Source organism: Cetorhinus maximus, chromosome 18 (genome assembly GCF_964194155.1).
Source record: "Cetorhinus maximus chromosome 18, sCetMax3.hap1.1, whole genome shotgun sequence".
Classification (NCBI taxonomy): domain Eukaryota; kingdom Metazoa; phylum Chordata; class Chondrichthyes; order Lamniformes; family Cetorhinidae; genus Cetorhinus; species Cetorhinus maximus.
Genome location: NC_135896.1, coordinates 1,872,621 through 1,894,838, shown reverse-complemented (window position 1 = coordinate 1,894,838; position 22,218 = coordinate 1,872,621). Strand labels below are relative to the sequence as shown.

Genomic DNA, 22,218 nt, shown 5'->3' with positions numbered 1-22,218 from the left:
AATGTACTCTGGGTGGGGGACTTAAATGTCCATCACCAACAATGGTTTGGTAGCAGCATTACTGGCCGAGCTGGCTGAGTCCTAAAGGACATAGCTGCTAGACTGGGTCTGTGGCAGCTGGTAAGGGACCAGCAGGAGGGAAAAACATACTTGACCTCATCCTCATCAACCTGCCTGCCGCAGATTCCTCTGTCCATGACAGTATCAGTAAGAGTGACCACCGCACAGCCATTGTGGAGACGAAGTCCTGTCTTTACATGCCTTCCATCGTGTTGTGTGGCACTACCACTGTGCTAAATGGGATAGATTTTGAACGGATCTAGCAACTCAAAAGACTGGGCAACCATGAGGCGCTGTGGGCCATCAGCAGCAGCAGAATTGTACACACCCACAATCTGTAACCTCTCACATAACCCCCACCCTACAATTACCACCAAGCCTGGGGATCAATCCTGGTTCAGTGAAAAGTGCAGGAGCAACACCAGGCATACCTAAAAATGAGCTGTCAACCTGGTGAAGCTACAGCACAGGACTACTTGTGCGCCAAACAGCATAAGCGGCAAGTGATAGACAGAGCCAAGCGATTCCACAACCAACCGATCAGATGTAATCTCTACAGTCCTGCCACATCCAGTCGTAAATGGTGGTGGACAATTAAAGAACTATCAGGAGGAGGAGACTCCACAAATATCCCCATCCTCATTGATGGGGGAGCCCAGCACATCAGTGCAAAAGATAAGGCTGAAGCATTTGCAACAATCTTCAGCCAGAAATGCCAAGTGGATGATCCATCTCTGCCTTCTCCGGAGGTCCCCAGCATCACAGATGCCAGTCTTCAGCCAATTCCATTTACTCCACCTGATATCAAGAAACGGCTGAAGGCTGTGGAAACTGCAAAGGCTATGGACTCTGACAATGTTCCGGCAATAGTATTGATGACTTGTGCTCCAGAAATTGCCTTGCCCCTAGCCAAGCTGTTCCAGTATGGCTACAACACTGGCATCTACCCAGCAATATGGAAAGTTGCCCAGGAATGTCCTGTACACAAAAAGCAGGACAAATCCAACCCAGCCAATTACTGCCCCATCAGTCTACTCTTGATGATCAGTAAAGTGATGGAAGGGGTCATCAACAGTGCTATCAAGCGACATTTGTTTAGCAATAACCTGTTACTGACACTCAGTTTGGGTTCTGCCAGGGACACTCAGCTCCTGGCCTTCTGACCTCATTACAGCCTTGGTTCAAACAAGGACAAAAGAGCTGAACTCCAGAGGTGAGTGTGACTGCCCTTGACATTAAGGCAGCATTTGACTGAGTGTGGCTTCAAGGAGCCCTAGCAAAACTGGATTCAATGGGAATTGGAGGAAAACTCTCCACTGGCTGGAGTCACACAAAGGACGATGGTTGTGGTTGTTGGAGGTCAGTCACCTCAGCTCCAGGACATCACTGCAGGAGTTCCTCAGGGTAGTGTCCTCGGCCCAACCATCTTCAGCTGCTTCATCAACGACCTTCCTTCCATCATAAGGTCAGAAGTGGGGATGTTCACTGATGATTGCACAATGTTCAGCACCATTTGTGACTCCTCAGATACTGAAGCAGCCCATGTCCAAATGCAGCAAGACCTGGACAATATGCAGGCTTGGGCTGATAAGTGGCAAGTAACATTCGCACCACACAAGTGTCAGGCAGTGACCATTTCCAACAAGAGAGAATCTAACCGTTTTCTCGTTGACATTCAACGGCATTACCATCACTGAACCCCACCCCCCCACAACTGTCAACATCCTGGGGGTTACCATTGACCAGAAACCGAACTGGATCTGCCATATAAATACTGTGACTACAAGAGCAGGTGAGAGATTAGGAATCCTGTGGCGAGTAACTCACCTCCTGACTCCCCAAAGCCTGTCCACCATCTACAAGGTGCAAGTCAGGATTGTAATAGAATACTTTCCACTTGCCTGGATGAGTGCAGCTCCCACAACACTCGAGAAGCCTGAGACCATCCAAGACAAAGCAGCCCGCTTGATTGGCACCTCATCCACAAACGTTCACTCCCTCCACTGCAGACGCACAGAGGCAACAGTGTGTACCATCTACAAGATGCACTGCAGCAACTCACCAAGCCTCCTTAGATAGCACCTTCCATAAATATAAGATAGTCACTAACAAATCCAGTTCAGGAATAATTTCTTTAGCCAGGGTGGTTAGAATGTACCCCACTACACCACCACAAGGAGTAGTTGAGGCAAACAGTGTAGTTGTATTTAAGCAAAGGCTAGACAAACAAGAGGAAGAAACCACTAGAAGGATAAGGTGATAGAATTGTAAGAAGCCAGTGTGAGGCAGCTCGTGTGGAGCATAAACACTAGCACAGACCAGTTGGGCAGAATGGCCTGAATGGCCAGAAATCTATAAAATTCTAACAGGACTAGACAGGAAGGATGTTCCCGATGGTGGGGGAGTCCAGAACCAGGGGTCACAGTCTGAGGATATGGGGTAGACCATTTAGGACTGAGATGAGGAGAAATTTCTTCACCCAGAGAGCGGTGAGCCAGTGGAATTCTCTACCACAGAAAGTAGTTGAGACCAAAACATTGTATGTTTTCAAGAAAGAGTTAGATATAGCTCTTGGGGTGAAAGGGATCAAAGGGTATGGGGAGAAAGCGGGAGCAGGCTATTGAGTTAGATGATCAGCCATGATCATAATGAATGGCGGAGCAGGCTCGAAGGGCCCAATGGCCTACTCCTGCTCCTAGTTTCTATGTTTCTATCTGCTGTAAATTCTATGTAAAAGGTGATCTAATATATTCATGTGTGTGAATTGCTGAGCCATTGGCACAACTCTATCCCAGCAGCAGCCCTGAAAACGTGAATCCCCTGCAGTCAGTTACTGAGGTTTAGGAGTTGGGCAGAAAGAGAAAATAAAGAGAGTGCAAGGGCAAGAGCGCTAATGAAAGAATGTACCAGTGTGAAAAAAATTAGAAATACAAACTGCAAGACCAAAGGTAATTTACATCAACTTGAATTGTTCTGATCGAGTAGGGTTAGGGATTAAGCTGATAAAGGAACAATGTGGGCAGAAGGAGGGAGGCATAAGGAGAGCCAGAAGGGCAAAGGGGAGGGGATGGAAAGGAAGATGGAAGGTGAGTGAAAGTAGGAGGGAAGAGCAAAGCCATTGCCTTTGTTCCCTGTGACAAACTCCACTCCCGAGCCCAGTGCTTCCCAAACCTTTTCCTGCTATGCTCCCATTTTAATGCCTCAAACTTCATGTGACCCCAGGGTGAAACGAGGCAGGGGGTGGCTGGGGGGGAGGGGTGTGGGGGGTGGGAAGGAGAGTTGTTGAGGCAGGGGGTGGTTGGTAGGGAGGCTTGAACAGTTGAATGGGGGGGGTTTGTCGATAAGATGGTAGGGTTTAGCCAAAAACACTCATCGAGGTTCCCTGAACAGCACCTTCAAAACCCATGACCTCTACCACCTAGAAGGACAAGGGGAGCAGATGCATGGGAACACCATTACCTTCAAGTTCCCCTCCAAGCCACACACCATCTTGATTTGGAAATATATCGCCATTCCTTCACTGCTGTTGGGTCAAAACCCTGGAACTCCCTCCCTAACAGCACTGTGGGTGTACCTACACCACATGGGCTGCATCAGTTCAAGAAGGCAGCTCACCACCACCTTCTCAAGGGCAATTAGGGATGGGCAATGAAGGCTGATCTAGCCAGCGATACCCACATCCCATGAAGAAATAAAAAAAAATTCTGGCGGTGGGTAACTTGAAAACAGCTCCTCTCCACACACACCACTGATAAAGAAAAGGGATGCACCACATCACCAAATTCAGTTCTCACGTGCAAAAACAGAAAGAAATCAGGACTAACGGGGGAGCTGACAGATCAATGTTAATCCGAGGCTACCAATGCACTCACACCTTATTGATATCAGAATTCCAGCTGACAGCAGTACCAAAATATATGTTTAAAATGGAGAGAACATATGCTGAACTATTAAATCAAGGACTTTCTGTAAATATAAAAAGAAGCCTTTCATAGTATTGTGTTATAGTCTCTCAGGCTAAAATGTCTAAAGAAGATTTGACAGAAGCAGCAGCCATAGAATCCACCTTAAATAGCTCAGAAACCAGGCCTCACAATAAATTAATTGAACGGATATAACAAGAAACAGGATAAATCTCCGTTTATGTCAACTCTCCTGAGCAAAATCCCATATGTGTGCACTTTACCTCACGCCAAACTACATTGTAGGTCAATTGTGAATTCCTATCTTTCTCTACCATTGATACCTCCTCCCCTGTGAGTCTGTGAACGATATATCTCAGAAACTAATGGGCAGACTTCAACAAAACTTGGTACACAGATAGGGTATGGCCCAAGGAAGAACTGATTCATTTTTGGCAAAGTTGTGGATCCTGGAAATCTTTAAAGGATCCATTAACATTGGGAGATAGGCTAAAATGACTTATTTTTTAGAATGCTATGAGTTGTTTGATTTAAAATGCTGTTGATTGTTTTAGAATGCTATGAGTTGTCCCTGTTGCTTTGGTACAAGTTGCACAGCTGTCAAAATTTGTCAAGCGTTTTCAGTGCAGGTTGTTGGATATGGATTGGCCTGAAGCCTCCTCAGTGAGATGGAAGCTTTTAATAAAAGGATTTATTTTCTCAGCTTTGTAGTTACAGAGCATCAGCCAAGTAGGGAAAAATCTCAAAGAAGAGCTGCATAATTGTAACAACGTTGTGTTAACACAGTGTGGCGGTGATATGTGCCGTACTACATGCCCTCTTCACTTGTTAACTCTGTTAAGAGTTTGGCTGAGTGAGAAAAAACCCATTCTATTGTTAAACCTGATTGCAGGATGGAGAGACTGTCCATTGCAGCTAGCAATCCGATATGTTTTAAATTCTAGAGGTGGTTAACAGCCTTACTCAATTGTGATAATACTTTCTTCATTTCCTTTGCTTCATTTCCAACTTTAAAAGCAATGAGATGTAAACTGCCCTCCAGGCCATACACTCACTATTTTATTATGTACTCTACTCCACACACGTAATGTCCTTCCATAACTTTATCAACTTGGCCCTATTTAATTTTCTTCAAACCTTAATTACAATCCACCCAAACATGGACTATACCAACCCATTTAATCCCCTCCCACAGCCCCATGTACACTCTCCCCTATCACTGACTCTACCCACCCATTCACTCCCCTCCCACAGCCCCATGTACACTCTCCCCTATCACTGACTCCACCCACTCATTTAATCCCCTCCCACAGCCGCATGTACACTCTCCCCTATCACTGACTCTACCCACCCATTTAATCCCCTCCCACAGCCCCATGTACACTCTCCCCTATCACTGACTCTACCCACCCATTTAATCCCCTCCCACAGCCCCATGTACACGCTTCCCTATCACTGACTCTACCCACCCATTTAATCCCCTCCCACAGCCCCATGTACACTCTCCCCTATCACTGACTCCACCCACTCATTTAATTCCACTAGTTAATTGTTAATTCAGAGGCTAGAGAATCTTTGGAACTCTCTTCCTCAAAAGGCAGTGAAGTCTTTGAATGTTTTCAAGGCAGAGGTGGATGGGATTCTTGATAAACAAGAGGGTGAAAGGTTATCAGGGGTAGGTGGGAAGTTGCAGTCAGGTCAGCTATGATTTTATTGAATGGCGGAGCAAGCTCCAAGTCCGAGTGGCCAACTCCTGCTCCTAACTTGTATGTTCGTAAAACACAGGCTCGGCCTCAATTGGAGTATCTGGGCCCACACTTTTGGGAAGACGTGATGGCATCAGAGAAGGTGCAGAAAAGATTTACAAGAATGGGCTCAGTATGAGAGGCTAGAATTATGTGGATAGATTCAAGAAGCTGGACCTGTTCTCCTTGGAGAAAAATAGGTTGAGAGGAAATGTGATGGAGGTAATCCAAATCATGAGAGGGTCTGGACAGAGTGGATAGAGAGAAACTGTTCCCATTGGTGGAAGGATTGAGAACAAGAGGGCACAGGTTTAAGGCGATTTGCAAAAGAATCAAAGGCAAGATGAGGAAAAACGATTTTAGGCGGTGAATGGTTAGCATCTGGAATGCACAGCCTGACAGCGTAATTAAGGTAAAGTCAATCGTGGATGTCAAAAGGGAATTGGATAATCTTTCGAAGGAAAAAAAAATTCAGGGCTATGTGAAAGGGTGGGGGAGCAGGCCAAGATGAGTCTGTTTCTTAGAGAGCCAGCATGGACATGATGTGCTGAATAATCTCCTTTTTGTGTTGTAACTATTGTCTGATTCCACAAAATGACTCCCTGATCTACAAAACATTATCAGGAATAAATACTATTCCAATAAAAATATAACTCAATAATTTACAATAACAGAAACTCCCCCGGGGATCTTTATTCCTTCAATGGCCATGTCCTCTGACAACCAACGGCTTGTTCCTGGTCCTGGGGGGTAGAGCCGAAGAGTTTCCTTCAATACCTGTGAAAAAAAGATTATTTTCATAATCACCTCCATTGTTATAAAAATAATCAGCAGTAGGGTTCTGGGGAATGTAGTAGATGGACTGTCACTGAGTTTCACAGCCCTGGTGGGACACAGCTCTAAACTATTCATACCTGGAAAAACTCAGCAGGTCTGGCAGCATCTGGAGAGGAACACAGTTAACGTTTCAAGTCCGTATGACTCTTCAACAGAACTAAGGAAAAATAGAAAAGAGGTGAAATATAAACTGGTTTAAGGGGGGGTGGGACAGGTAGAGCTGGATAGAGGGCCAGTGATAGGTGGAGATTGCCAAAAGATGTCACAGACAAAAGGACAAAGAGGTGTTGACGGTAAACATCTATGACATCTTTTGGTAATCTCCACCTATCACTGGCCCTCTATCCAGCTCTACCTGTCCCACCCCCCCTTAAACCAGCTTATATTTCACCTCTTTTCTATTTTTCCTTAGTTCTGTTGAAGAGTCATACGGACTCGAAACGTTAACCATGTTCCTCTCCGTAGATGCTGTCAGACCTGCTGAGTTTTTCCAGGTATTTTTATTTTTGTTTTTGTTTTGGATTTCCAGCATCCGCAGTTTTTTGTTTTTATCTAAACTATTCATGTTATGTCGCAGTGACCAGACACTTAATGCTATGCATTAGGAGACATCTTGAGATTGTTTGATGGCTGGTGTGAATGGAGTTTCACTCTGTATGTAACCCTACGCTGTGTCTACTCTGGGAGTGTTTGATGGGGACAGTGTAGAGGAAGCTTTACTCTGTATCTAACCCCGTGCTGTACCTGTCCTGGGAGTGTTTGATGGGGACAGTGTAGAGGAAGCTTTACTCTGTATCTAACCCCGTGCTGTACCTGTCCTGGGAGTGTTTGATGGGAACAGTGTAGAGGAAGCTTTACTCTGTATCTAACCCCGTGCTGTACCTGTCCTGGGAGGTTTTTTTATTTATTCTTTCACAGGGTGTGGACATCGCTGGCTGGGACAGCATTTATTAACCACCCCTAAATACCCATGAGAAATTGGTGGCGTGCCACCCTTTTGAACCTCTAAGTATTTGGTGTAGGTACACCCACAGTTCTCTTAGGAAGGGAGTTCCAGGATTTTGACAAAGCAACAGTGAAGGAATGGCAATGTAGTTCCAAGTCAGGATGGTGCATGGCTTGGATAGGAACTTGCAGGTGGTGGTTTCCCATGCATCTGCTGCCCTTGTCCATCTAGGTGGTAAGGGTTGTCTGTTTGGAAGGTGCTGTCGAAGGAGCCTTGGTAAGTTGCTGCAGTGTATCTTGTAGATGGTACACACTGCTGCCACTGTGAGTCGGTGGTGGAGGGAGTGAATGTTGGAGGTGATCAAGCGGGTTGCTTTGTCTTGGATGGTGTTGAGTTTCTTGAGTGTTGTTGGAGCTGTATTGATCCAGGTCAGTGGAGAGTATTCCATCATACTCCTTACTTGCCTTGTAGATAGTGGACAAGCTTTGGGAAGTCAGGAGGTGTGTTACTCACTGCAGAATTCCAGGCCTCTGACCTCTCTTGTAGCCAGAGTATTATATGGCTGGTCCAGTTCAGTTTCTGGTCAGGATGTTGATAGTGGGGGAATTTAGTGATGGTAATACCATTGAATGTCAAGGGAGATGGTTAGATTCTCTTATGGTGGAGAAGGTCATTATCTGATACTTGTGTGGCGCAAATGTTTAATGGGACAGTGCAGAAGGAGCTTTACTCCGTATCTAACCCTGTGCTGTACTAGCCCTGGAAGTGTCTGATGGCATGGTGTAGAGAGAACTTTTCTGCACAAGAGGTTATTGGTAAGAGATGAAAGCACACAGAATTTGGGAGAATGTTGTTAATTGGTTGTTAATTGGTTGTGAAGTAGGAGACAGGATCTGGCTAAGGTAGGCTCAGGCCTGCCTCCTTGCCCTGCCCTGTATTAAACTATCACATCACTTAGCTGTGGTTCAGCGAATAATTGTCAAGGATCTGCCCTGTTACCCTTGGTGTGGTAAAGTGGAGTACCATGTACCTTTAAGAGCATCAACTAACAAGTGTATATGAAGGTGTGCAATTCGAGTTTACTCGACTAGTGAACTCATAGACTCAACACAAAACTGGCGACCAGGATGAAAATAGGAGAAAATGTCACTCTGAGTGCGAATCCACAAGACGGGAGGGCAAAACATTAGAAAGAGAATCTGTATTTATGTTGTAAAATAGATGGTAATCAGAGCAGGAAGCAGTGCTGCAGTTTTAAATTTTTTAAAAAAGAGAAAAGGAAAAAAACCCCCCTGCAGAATCACAATTGCAGAGATCCTGCTGAAACTCAAAAAGTGCGTGAAACCCAGCACAAAGAAGCCGACAGCTGCAGAGACAGAGTTAAAAAACAAACGGTGACTTTTCTTAAAGTGGCACTACATTTAAAAAGATACATGCAAGAAAAATGGCTATGGACAGAAAATTATAAGAGAGCCCAGAGGGAGGGCAACTCTGTCGTAGGCAAAACACGAATCGATCGACAGCAGTCAAGAAAGCTGTGGTAAGCCAAACACATGAATTCGTTATTAACTGGGAAGCCATTGAAAGCACAGTCCCCTTGCAGTTGTTCACAATGTCGTAGTTCGGGTGTGTAGATCCATTTGACCCCATTTCAGATGACTGGTCTCAGCATGTCGAACATCTAGCGTTCTTTTTTACTGCTAACAACATCGCGGGGGAGGAGAAGAAGAGGATGATTCTTTTGTCCACATGTCACCTAACACCCCTGGCTCCAAGACTTTCAACGAGTTAATAAAAATTGTACAAAACCACCTGAAACCAAAGCCTTCAGTTACTATGCAATGCTTCAAGTTCAATTCAAGAAATAGGTTTCCAGGGGAGGAAAAAGCTGACTATGTTGCCGTTCTAAAGGCATTAACTAAACATTGAGAATTTGGAATGTCCATTAGTGATATGTTTTCTTCTCTCAGAGGGTAGTAAATGTCTGGAATTCTCTACCCCGGAGAGTTGTGGAGGCTAGATCACTGTAAGTGTTTAAAGGGGAGGTAGATAGATTTTTGAAATATCGGGGAGTTGAAGGTTATGAGGAGTTGGCACGAAAGATGAGTTGAGGCCTGGGGCAGATCAGCCACGATCTTATTGAATGACGGGGCAGGCTTGAGGGGCCAAATGGCCTACTCCTGCTCCTATTTCTTATGTTCTTATGTTGAGAGACTGACTGATATGCGGGATTGGAGATGATACTATTCAAAGGTGTTTGCTGGCCAAAGTTAATCTAGACTTCAATAAGGCATTAGAATTAGCCACAGCCATGGAGAGTGCTGTTAGAAATTCAGAGGCTATAAGAGATGCCCAAAATGGTGTCATCCATCTGGTAGGGCAGGACAGGCCGGCAACAAAAGGCACAAAAACATCGGACCCCACAGAAACGCCCCCTATGTACAGATCAGTAATAAGCAGCAGCATTACAGTGAAAACCCGCAAAATGAATGAGAGAACTGTACCTAGGCATCCAGTGGGTGATCAACAATTCAAACAAGTTGAATGTTTTACAAAAAGAAAAATACCTGGAAAAACTCAGCAGGTCTGGCAGCATCTGCGGAAAGGAACACAGTTAACGTTTCGAGTCCGAATGACCCTTTAACAGAACTAAGTAAAAATAGAAAAGAGGTGAAATATAAGCTGGTTTAAGGGGGGGGTGAGACAAGTAGAGCTGGATAGAGGGCCAGTGATAGGTGGAGATAACCAAAAGATGTCACAGACAAAAGGACAAAGAGGTGTTGAAGGTGGTGATATTATCTAAGGAATGTGCTAATTAAGGGTAGAAAGCAGGACAAGCAAGGTACAGATAGCCCTAGTGGGGGTGGGGTGGGGTGAAGGAATCGAAATAGGCTAAAAGGTAGAGATAAAACAATGGATGGAAATACATTTAAAAATAATGGAAATAGGTGGGAAAAGAAAAATCTATATAAATTATTGGTAAAAAAGGGGGGGATCAGAAAGGGGGTGGGGATGGAGGAGAGAGTTCATGATCTAAAATTGTTGAACTCAATATTCAGTCCGGAAGGCTGTAAAATGCCTAGTCGGAAGATGAGGTGCTGTTCCTCCAGTTTGCGTTGAGCTTCACTGGAACAATGCAGCAGGCCAAGGACGGACATGTGGGCATGAGAGCAGGGTGGAGTGTTGAAATGGAAAGCGACAGGGAGGTCTGGGTAATGCTTGCGGACAGACCGAAGGTGTTCTGCAAAGCGGTCACCCAGTCTGCGTTTGGTCTCTCCAATGTAGAGGAAACCGCATTGGGAGCAACGAATGCAGTAGACTAAATTGAGGGAAGTGCAAGTGAAATGCTGCTTCACTTGAAAGGAGTGTTTGGGCCCTTGGATGGTGAGGAGAGGGGAAGTAAAGGGGCAGGTGTTGTACCTTCTGCGGTTGCATGGCAAGGTGCCGTGGGAGGGAGTTGAGGTGTAGGGGGTGATGGAGGAATGGACCAGGGTGTCCCGGAGGGAACAATCCCTGCGGAATGCCGCTAGGGGGGTGAAGGGAAGATGTGTTTGGTGTTGGCATCATGCTGGAGTTGGCGGAAATGGCGGAGGATGATCCTTTGAATGCGGAGGCTGGTGGGGTGATAAGTGAGGACAAGGGGGACCCTATCATGTTTCTGGGAGGGAGAGGAAGTTGTGAGGGTGGGTGCGCAGGAGATGGGCCGGACACGGTTGAGGGCCCTGTCAACCGCCGTGGGTGGAAAGTTGAATGCTTTTTCTGCCACTGCTATGGTCACGTAAAGTGGCACTGCAGAGATTGGCTGAGACAGCATTTTAAAGACAAAGGGAGTAATTGTGAAATATGTCTCATGTAAGAACCAGAAGAAATAGAATCAGACATCCATTCATTATATAGCCTGAAACTGGGTAGAACCGAGCCAATCCAAGTAGTCATTATAGTCAATGGACAATCCGTAAACATGGAAGTTGAGACTGGAGTGCCGATGTCTGTCACCGGAGAACAGACATTCAGAAACTTGAATAAAGGAACCCATCCTTTAAGATTGGAAGTTTCGGACACTAAACTGAGAACATACACGGGTGAAGAAATAAGACCGAAAGGAATATGTCAAGTCAAGGTGCAGTGTGAGGAACAGTCTGCAAAGTTACCCCAATTTGTAATGTCAGGCAGGGGACCGAGTCTCCTCGGAAGGAACTGGCTGGGAGAGATAAACCCTGAGGGCCCGTTAAGTTCCCAATTGGAAACCAGAAGCGTTACTGCTGAAAAGAATGAGTGTGCGAAGACTCAACGGGAGAAGCCAGTGGAAGTGTTTCACCGGGACAGAGCTCAAGCTGAAGTCAGCATTTTTCAAAAAGAAAAACCTATTAAAGGATTTTCGTGCGCTACAAAATTCAATCAGCTCCCAATCTGTGCCATTGAAAAGATATGAAGAAGAAAAGGAAGAGTTAAACCTGTCTCTGGCCAAGTTAAGGAATGAATTAACTGAGAAGGGGCAACGATGTGAGATTCTCCAGGAAACTATTAATGGGAATAGGAAAAAATTGAAAGAGCTGAAGCAGCAGCTGCGTAAAAGCCGTCAAGTTTTAAAACTAGAAAGCTCTGAGTTCCCTGAAGAGCTGTCGTAAAACCCAACTTTTGAGCTCACTCAAGTTCAGCTCGTGCCTGAGTCTAGTTCAGCCAATAGCGAAATTAGAGAAGGCCGAGATATGGATCTGTGCTACCAAGGAAAGGACACGCAGGAAGAAAAAGAGGAATTATTGACAATCCCCAAAAAGAAAAACAAAAAATTATTTTTCTCTCTGTGTTGCTTTGTGCTTGTCGCCCTTTATCTGTTTCAGCTTGGAGGGGAGCGGCAGCAGGAGTGAATGTGACTGTACCTGGAAGATTGTGAAACCATCCACTGAGGAATCAAGTGGACAACTGTCCCCTGAAAAGGAAGTCTCGGAAAAACCAGCCAAGGTTGTTGAACTGCGACGCTCAAAATGTCCAAGAAAGCCTCCTGAGAGACTTGATTTGTAAATAGTTATTAGTGTAAATAGTTCACATGTTATTAAGTTTGTCAACTGTATTTTTTAAGTAAAGGGGGAGGGATATGGTAAAGTGGAGTACCATGTACCTTTAAGGGAATGCAAGTGGACTAACCATGTGACAGTACTGACCAATCAATGTACAACACGGGCTACTGGTTAACTAAGTCTAGAGCTGGAGGTGGTTGTGGGAGCACACAAGGATTTAGTGTTCTGTCCTCTGTTGCACTAAACAATCACAGTTTGTTCTTATGTCGGTCTCTCTCCGTTATTGATAGCGAGCATCAACTAACAAATGTATATGAAGGTGTGCAATATGAGTTTACTTAACTAGTGAACTCATAGGCTGAAGGCATAAATACTTGGCCTCTATTATTTACTATCTATATTAATGACTTGGAGGAGGGGCACAGTGTAATATATCCAAATTTGCTGATGATACAAAAATAGGTGGGAGGGCATGTTGTGACAAGGACCTAAGGAATCTGCAAGGGGATATAAACAGGTTGAGTGAGTGGGCAAAAACTTGGCAGATGGAGTTTGATGTAGGAAAGTGTGAGGTCATGCACTTGGAAGGAAAAATCAAAAGACAGATTATTATTTAAATAGAGAGAGACTCCAAAAAAGTGCAGCACAGAGGGATCTGGGTGTTCTTGTGCATGAACCATATAATGTTAGCATGCAGGTACAGCAAGTAATTAAGAAGGCAAATGGAATTTTGGCCTGTATTGCTAGGGGGTTGGAGTTTAAAAATAGGGAAGTCTTGTTACACTGTGCAGGGTGTTAGTGAGGCTGCATCTGGAGTACTGTGTACAGTTTTGGTCTCTGTATTTAAGAAAGGATATACTGGCATTGGAGGCAGTTCAAAAGAGATTCACTAGGCTGATTCCAGGGATGAAGGGGTTGGCTTATCAAGAACAGATAAACAGGTTAGGCCTTTATTCATTTGAGTTTAGGAGAGTGAGGAGTGATCTTATTGAAATGTACAAGATTCTGAGGGGGCTTGACAGGGTGGATGTTGAGAAAATGTTTCCACTAGTGGGGGACTCTCGAACTAGGGGACATAGGGAAAAATTTCCCCCCCGTTGTGGGGGGGGAAGCGCGGGAGCAGGCGCGCCTCTGATCAGCGCCCCCAATCGGGGGTGCGCTGCCATTTTAAGTGGGCGGGTCAATTGAGGCCCGCCCAGTGTGACATCCGCCTGCAGGCGGAGGGGGGGGGTGGATTCCCTCAGCCAGGAGTGTGTTCTTTTGCGCATGCGCGTGAAAGAGCGCAGAGATCTCCCTGAGGCTAAGTGCAGCCTCAGGGAGATTGGTTTGGACTTCAAATTTTTAATAAAAACCATCCTAACGTTTCCCTTCCATGTCCTGTCATGTGACAATGTCACACGAGTTGGGACACGGCCATAACTTTTATTGAAACTCAATGTGCAGATTATAAATCGCTCATGAAACCTCATTCCGCCCGTGGATGAGGTTTCAGGCTTTTTCTGATGCCCGCCAGGTCTCCCAGCCTGCCCGCCAACCTTAAGGTTGGATGGGCAGGTCCACTAATTATCTAAATGGGTTTTTAATGGCCTCAATAGGCTGTTGACAGGTGGGCGGGCGCACAGCTGACTCGGCTGCGCCCCCGGCCACCTGAAAATGGAAATGACGCAGGATGATGTCAGGAGTTCCTCCCGACATCATCATCCCGCGTCCTTTTACCCGTCAGCGAGCGGGCCTGGCCCCCGCCCCCACTCGCCTACAGGAAGATCCTGCCCAAAGTTATAGAATAAGGGGACACTCATTTAAAACAGAAATGCAATGGAATTTCTCCTCTCAGAGGGTAGTGAATGTCTGGAATTCTCTACCTCAGAGAGTTGTGGAGGCTAGATCACTGAAAGTATTTAAGGAGGAGGTAGATAGATTTTTAAAATTTCAGGGAGTTGAGGGCTATGAGGAGCTGGCACGAAAGAGTTGAGGCCTAGGGCAGATCAGCCATGATCTTATTGAATGGCAGGGCAGGCTTGAGGGGCTGAATGGCCTACTCCTACTCCTATTTCTTATGTTTTTATGTTTAAAAGAAAGCGATGCTTCGGATGTACCGAGCCTTATTCAGACACCCTCTGGGGTTTTGGGAACCACACCTCTGGAAGGATATATTGGCCTTGGAGGGGATGCAACACATATTCATCAGTAAGATATCAGGGCTTAGTGGGTTAAATTATGAAGATAGGTTTTATTTCCTTGAGTTTAGAAGGTTGATGGATAATCTATTCAAGGTCTTGAAAATGTTAAAGGGATTTGATAATGTAGATGTGGAGAAACTAGTTCCTCTGTGGAGGAATCCAGAACAAGAAGATATAACCTAAACATCAAATATGGACCATTCAGGGTTGATGATAGGAAGCAATTCTTCACACAAAGAATAGTGGAAACCTGGAATTCTTCAAAAGGCTGTGGATACTGGGGGTCAAATGGGCCTTTCAAAACTGAGATCAATAGATTCTTGTTGGGTAAGGATATCGAGGGATATAAGGCAAAGGTGTGTGAATAGAGTTGAGGTACAGATTAGCCATGATCTAATTGAATTGCATAGCAGAAACTATACCTGATTTAAGTACTGCAATCTGCCAATGTCTTCAGCAGTAATATCTCGCTTCATACCGACAACTTCATCCACTTCTGCTTGTAGCCTGAAGGAGTGGAAAGAGAGATCACACAATCTAAGAACACAGGAGTGCTTGAGCTGGTAAACATTATTATATTCCCTGGAGATGAGGAGTGATCTGGACATGTTGAATATAATGAGGAGGATTGACAGGGTATACAGGATGACTCTTGCCTCTAGTAGGAGAATCCACAGCAAGGAAACTGAAGCAGAGATTTGGAGCTAAATCAGTTAAAGCAAACCTAGAAGTTTCTTCACACAGCGGGCTGTGAGAATGTGGTACGTATTGCTGCAGGAGATTAGAGACAGAGAGTCAGTGAGGCAAATGGAGGCTTGTTTGCAAAGTGAGGGTAATGTGGCAATGGGGAAAAGGCAAGGAACTGGGATGAAAGATACAAAGAATGTACACAACTCCAGAACTCTCCAATTAAGTACTTCTGAAGCATAGTCACTGTTGTAATGTAGAAAATGCAGCAACCAATTTGCACACAGCAAGCTCCCACAAATAGCAACGAGATAGTGACCAGATAATCTGTTTTTTAGAGATGTTGATTAGGGATAAATAGTAGCCAAGACACCAGGGAGCATTCCCCAGCTCTTCTTTGAAATAGTAGCTGTAGGATCTTTTAGATCCGCCTGAAAGGGCCAGGGTTTAACATCTCATTTAAAGACAGCACCTCTGACAGTGCAGCGCTCCCTCAGTTATGGAGTGTCAGCCTGGGTTATAGGCTCAAGTCTCTGGAGTGGGACTTGGACACACAGCCTCAGAGACAAGAATGCTACCCGCTGAGCCATGGCTGACACCTGGAGCTGTCATGATGGAGCAAGCTTGGTGCACTGAATGGTTACTCTGGCTCTTTGCTCCTAACACCCCTCAATTTCTAAATCCACAAAGCTCAGGATCCCATTGCTAATTCTTCATAGATAGGACAAGTGTGATGAACAGCATTACCACCTATCTACTGGAACCAGATGGATTAACCCTCCTACGTTCAGTGGGAGTTCACCCACTCCTGTATCAGGGTTGTGATCTCATTCTCTTGCTTTCTTCTGCTCTGTAGCTGGTTGTTTCACTTTGAGCCTCACTTCCTCCCAGACCCCATGATCCTGGATCTTTGGCTCTGCTCCCTCTCTGATCCCCGGCCTTACTTTGCTCCCAGCCCCGGCACTACTTCTGCTCCGATTCTCGAGTCTGGTCTGCAACATAGCCTCCCAGTCCCTCTCCATCCATGTTCCCTGATTCCCCTCCCTCCCATATTTTCAGATCTTTCTTCCTCTGGAGTGCCAGGACCTTCCCGATCTCTGTCCCATTCTCCCCAGTCACAGCCCCGATCTCCTTACTTTGCTGTTATTTCAGGTTGCCGTGTCAACTCCATGATGGTGAATGAGATCAGACTGGCTGTTGTCTCTTGCCCTGTGAGGAACAAAACAAACAAAACAGCAAAACACGAGTTAGGCTCCAGCTGGAGCATTGTGTCCAATTCTGGGCACCACACTTAAGGAAGGGTGTGAAGGCTTTTGTGAGGGTGCAGAAAAGATTTCTGAGAACGGTACCAGCGATGAGGGACTTCAGATATGTAGAGAGGCTGGAGAAGCTGGGGCTGTTCTCCTTAGGGAAGTGACGGCTAAAGTGAAATTTAACAGGAGTCTTCAAAATCATGAAAGGATTTGATAGAGTAAACAAGGAAAAACTATTTCCACTGGCAGGAGGGTTGGTAACCAGAGAAGACAAATGTAAGATAATTGGCAAAGAATCAAGTTGGCTGGGTCAGAGGGTTGTTATGTAAGGAATTCTCTTTCCCAGAGAGCAGTGAAGGCTGAGTCATTGAATGTATTCAAGGCTGAGTTAGATCGATTTTTGATCTACAAGGGAGTCAAGGGTTATGGAGGGGCAGGCAGGAAAATGGAGTTGAGGCCATGATCAGAACAGCCACTTTCTTATTGAATGGAGGAACAGGCTTAAGGGGCTGAATGGCCTCCTCGTGCTCCTATTTCTTACGTTCTATGTCCTTATGAATCAAAGGGGACATGAGAAGAATTTTTTTGATGCAGCAAGTTGTTGTGATCTGGAATGTGTGCCTGAAAGGGCAGTGGAAGCAGATTTAATAGTAACTTTCAAAAGACAAACCGTACATATACTTGAAAAGGAGAAACTTACAGGCTATGGGGAAAGGGCAGGGGAGTGGGATTAATCGGATAGCTGTTTCAAAGAGCTGGCACAGGCACGATGGACTGAATTACCTCCAGCTGTGCTGTGAGATATTTTGCTACATCAAAAATAACTGTTTGTCTTTGGGAATTAACCCGAAGTGTTGATCTATATTTTCTCCTAACAGAGGCTGATGGACCAGTTTTATAAATGCAGTGTTTGTTACTTTTGAACCTCCTTGTTAGACCAGCTCTGTGCGGTGACACAGTTTGCAGTCAGTGCAGGAACTCTGATGACAGGAAGAGGTAGAGAGTATTCTGACTCACCTGCGATGAAAAAAGTGATGAAGTTGTCCAGCATCAGGCTATCGTTGTATTCCCCTTCTTTTTCTGCAAGAGAAGATCACAATGGGGTGTGAGAGATTAAAATGCTTGTAATTTCGCTGCCCTTGACTCTGGGTGGGTGAAGACCAGTGTGGTCCAACTGAGCACAGGGCTAGGCCTTTGTTTTCCACACATCCATGTTTGGTATCATGGGCAAGTTTTGAAAATTTACTCTGTAGTTCAGTATATATATATATATATATATATTCTATATATCTATATATATATATATATATATATATTCTATATATATATATATATATATAAAAACAGTGGTCCCAGCACTGATCCCTGAAGAACACCACTGTCTAGCATCCTCCAGGCTGAAAAACAATCATTTACAACAATGCTGCAAGTCTGGCAACAACTGTGGAGAGAGAAAAACAGAGTTTCTGGGTTCTGAAGAAGTCATATTGGACCTGAACCGTTAACTCTGTTTCTCTCTCTACAGATGTTCCAGACCTGCTGAGTTTTTCCAGCATTTTGTTTTTATTTCAGATCCCCGGCATCTGCAGTATTTTGCTTTTATTTACGTCTTGCTGTTTTCTGCCCTTAGGGCATTTTTTTTAACCTAAGCTGGTATGGATCCTTCTATTCCATGAGATTCAAATTTGTTAATCAGCCTTTTATGTAGTATTTTGTCAAACACTTTTTAAAAATCTATATAAATAAGATCCACTGCAGATCTCTTTGAACCGCTGCAGTCCATGTGGTGTAGGTACACCCACAGTGCTGTTAGGGAGGGAGTTCTAGGATTTTGACCCAGTGACAGTGAAGGAACGGCGATATAGTTCCAAGTCAGGATGGTGAGTGACTTGGAGGAAAATTTCCAGATAGTGGTGTTCCCATGTATCTGCTGCCCTTGTCCTGGATGGTGTTGAACTTCTTGAGTATTGTTGGAGTTGCACTCATTCAGGCAGGTGGAGAGTATTCTGTCAAATTCCTGACTTGTGCCTTGTGGATGGAGGACAGGAATTGGGGAGTCAGGAAGTGAGTTATTCTCCACAGAATTCCCAGCCTCTGACCTGCTCTTGTAGCCATTGTACTTTTATGGCTAGTCCAGTTTAGTTTCTGGTCAATGGCAACCCCCAGGATGTTAATAATGAAGGATTCAGCGATGGTAGTGCCATTAAATATCAAGGGAAGATGGATAGATTCTCTCTTGTTCGAGATGGTCATTGCCTGGCACTTGTGTGGTGCAAATGTTACTTGCCACTTATCAGACCAAGCCTGAATATTGTCCAGGTCTTGCTGCATTTAGGCATGGACTGTTTCAGTATCTGAGGAGTTACAAATGGTGCTGAACATTATACAATCATCAGCGAACATCCCTACTTCTGACCTTATGATGGAAGGAAGGTCACTGATGAAGCAGCTGAAGATGGTTGGGCCTAGGATACTACCCTGAGGAACTCCTGCAGTGATGGCCTGAGCCTGAGGTGATTGACATCCAACAACCACAAACATCTTCCTTTGTACTAAGTATCACTCCAACCAGTGAAGAGTATTACCTCTGATTCCCATTGACTTCAGTTTTCCTAGAGCTCCTTGATGCCACACTCTGTCAAATGCTGCCTTGATGTCAATCAAAGGCAGTTGCTCTCACCTCATCTCTGGAATTCAGTTCTTTTGTCTATGTTTGAGCTAAGGCTGTAATGAAGTCATAAGCTGAGTGACACTGGTGGAACCCAAACCCAGTGAGCAGGTTATTGCTGAGTAAGTACCGTTTCATAGCACATCGACCACACCTTCCATCACTTTACTGATGATTGAGAGTAGACTGATGAGGCAGTAATTGGCCAGGTTGGATTTACCCTGCTTTTTGTGGACAGGACCGACCTGGGCAGATACTCACATTGCTGGGTAGATGCCAGTGTTGTAGCTGTACTGGAACAGCTTGGCTAGGGGCGCTGCTAGTTCTGGAGCACAATTCTTCAGTACTATTGCCAGAATATTGTCAGGGCTCATAGCTTTTGCTGTATCCAGTACCTTCAGCCGTTTCTTGATATCACATGGAGTGAATCAAATTGGCTGAAGATTGGCATCTGTGATGCTGGGGACCTCAGGAGGCAGCCGAGATGAATCATCCACTCGGCATTTCTGGCTGAAGGTTGTTGCAAATGCTTCAGCCTTGTAATTTGCACTGATGTGCTGGGCTCCCCTATCATTGAGGATGGGGATATTTGTGGAGCCTCTTCCTTCTGATAGTTGTTTAATTGTCCACCACCATTCATGACTGATTGTGCCAGGACTGTGGAGCTTAGATCTGGTCTGTTGGTTGTGGGATTGCTTAGCTCTGACCATTGCATACTGCTTCTGCTATAGGGAAAATGTTGGAAGCTATTATTAAAGATGTTATAACAGGGTGCTTAGAAAAATTCAAGGCAATCAGGCAGTGTCAACATGGTTTTGTGAAAGGGAAATCATGTTTAACCAAGTTATTGGAGTTCTTTGAAGAAGGCACATGTGCAATGGATAAAGGGTAACCAGTGGATGTAGATTTCCAGAAGGCATTTGATAAAGTGCCACATGAAAGGTTATTATGGAAAATAAAAGCTCATGGTGAAGGGGGTAACATATTGGCATGGATAGAAGATTGGCTGGCTAACAGGAAACAGAGGGTAGCCATAAATCGGTCTTTTTCTGGTAGATGGGATGTAATGAGTGGTGTGGCACCGGGGTCAGAGTTGGGGCCTCAACTTTTTACAATTTATACAAATGCCTTGGGTGAAGGGGCCGAAGGAACAGTTGCTAAGTTTGCTGATGATACAAAGACAGGTAGGAAAGTAAACAGTGAAGAGGGCATAAGGACTACAAAGGGACATGGATAGGTTAAGTGAGTGGGCAAGGATCTGAAAAATGGAGTATAATGTGGGAAAATGTGAAATTGTCCATTTTGGCAGGAAGAATAAAAGAGAAGCATATTATCTAAATGGTGAGAGATTGCAGAGCTCTGAAATTCAGAGGGATCTGGGCGTCCTAGTGCATAAATCACAAAAGGTTAGTATGCAGGTACAGCAAGTAATTAAGAAATCGAATAGAACATTATCATTTATTGCAAGGGGAATTGAATATAACAGTAGGGAGGTTATGCTTCAGTTGTACAGGACACTAATGAGGCTACATCTGGAGTACTGTGTACAGTACTGTTCTGCTTATTTAAGGAAGGATGTAAATGCATTGGAAGCAGTTCAGAGAAGGTTTAGTAAATTAATACCAGGAATGGGCGGGTTGTCTTTTGAGGAAAGATTGAACAGGCTAGGCTTGTATCCGCTGGAGTTTACAAGAGTAAGAGGCGAATTAATTGAAACATATAAGATCCTGAGGGATCTTGACAGGGTGGATGTGGAGAGGATGTTTCCTCTTGTGGGAGAATCTAGAACTAGGGGTCACTGTTTAAAAATAAGGGGTCGCCCATTTAAGACAGAGATGAGGAGAAATGTTTTCTTTCAGAGGCTAGTGAGGCTTTGGAACTCTCTTCCTCAAAGGGAAGTGGAAGCAGAGTCTTTGAATGTTTTCAAGGCAGAGGTAGATGGATTCTTGGTAAACAAGGGGGCGAAAGGTTATCGGGGGTAGATGGGAGGTTGCAGTCAGATCAGCCATGATCTTATTGAATGGCTGAGCAGGCTTGAAGGGCCAAGTGGCCTACTCCTGCTCCTAATTTTTATCTTTGTATGGCATGCAAGTAGTCCTCTGTTGTAGCTTCGCCAGGTTGACACCTCGATTTTAGGTATGCCTGTTGTTCCTCCTGGACTCTTCATTGAACCAGGGATGAACCCCGGGTTAATAGTAATAGTTAGACTGGGGGTTATGCTGGGCAATGAGGTTACAGATTGTGGTGAATAATTCTGTTGCTGCTGCTGTTGCTGGCCCACAATGCTCCATTTAGCACAGTGGTAGTGCCACACAACATGATGGAGAGTATCCTCAATGTGAAGATGGGACTTTGTCTCTACAATGACCCTGCGGTGGTCACTCCTACCGATACTGTCATGGAGAGATGCATCTGCGACTGGTAGATTGGTGAGGTCAAGTAGGTTTTCCTTCCTTCACCTGCTGCAGACCCAGTCTAGCAGTTATGTCCTATAGGACAGCTTGGTCAGCAGTGGTGCTAGCGAGCCACTCTTGGTGATGGACATTGAGTATATCGAATCAGAGTACTTGCCACCTTCAATGCTTCTTCCAAGTGGTGTTCAATGTGGAGGAGTACTGATTCATCAGCTGGGGGCGGTGGGTGGGGGCGGTAGGTGGTATGGTAGTAATCAGCATGAGGTTTCCTTGTCCATGTCTGAATGTTTGACCTGATCTTTGGATCAGCTCTCCCAATTTTGGCACAAGCCCCAAGATGTTAGCAAGGAGAGCTGTGCAGGGTCGACACGCTGGGTGTGATTTGTCATTTCCAGTGCCTAGTTCCATGTCAGGCGGTCCAACCAGTTGCATTCCTTTTAGATTTGGTAGTGGTTTGATACAATTGTGTGGCTTGCTGGGCCATTTC

The 22,218-nt window shown here is 45.0% G+C and overlaps 1 protein-coding gene across 1 annotated transcript in view; it reads right to left on the bottom strand.

Annotated features, from left to right (window-relative positions):
* LOC144692878 (cholesterol 24-hydroxylase-like) overlaps positions 1–22,218 on the bottom strand; it is a 49,926-nt gene that overhangs the window by 8,357 nt on the left and 19,351 nt on the right. Inside the window, exons 9-12 of the mRNA XM_078561964.1 lie at positions 17,667–17,729; positions 16,533–16,605; positions 15,132–15,216; positions 6,395–6,505 (exon numbers count right to left, since the gene is read on the bottom strand). Coding sequence (XP_078418090.1) covers positions 6,395–6,505; positions 15,132–15,216; positions 16,533–16,605; positions 17,667–17,729 — 332 coding nt within the window. The remainder of the gene's footprint in view (positions 1–6,394; positions 6,506–15,131; positions 15,217–16,532; positions 16,606–17,666; positions 17,730–22,218) is intronic.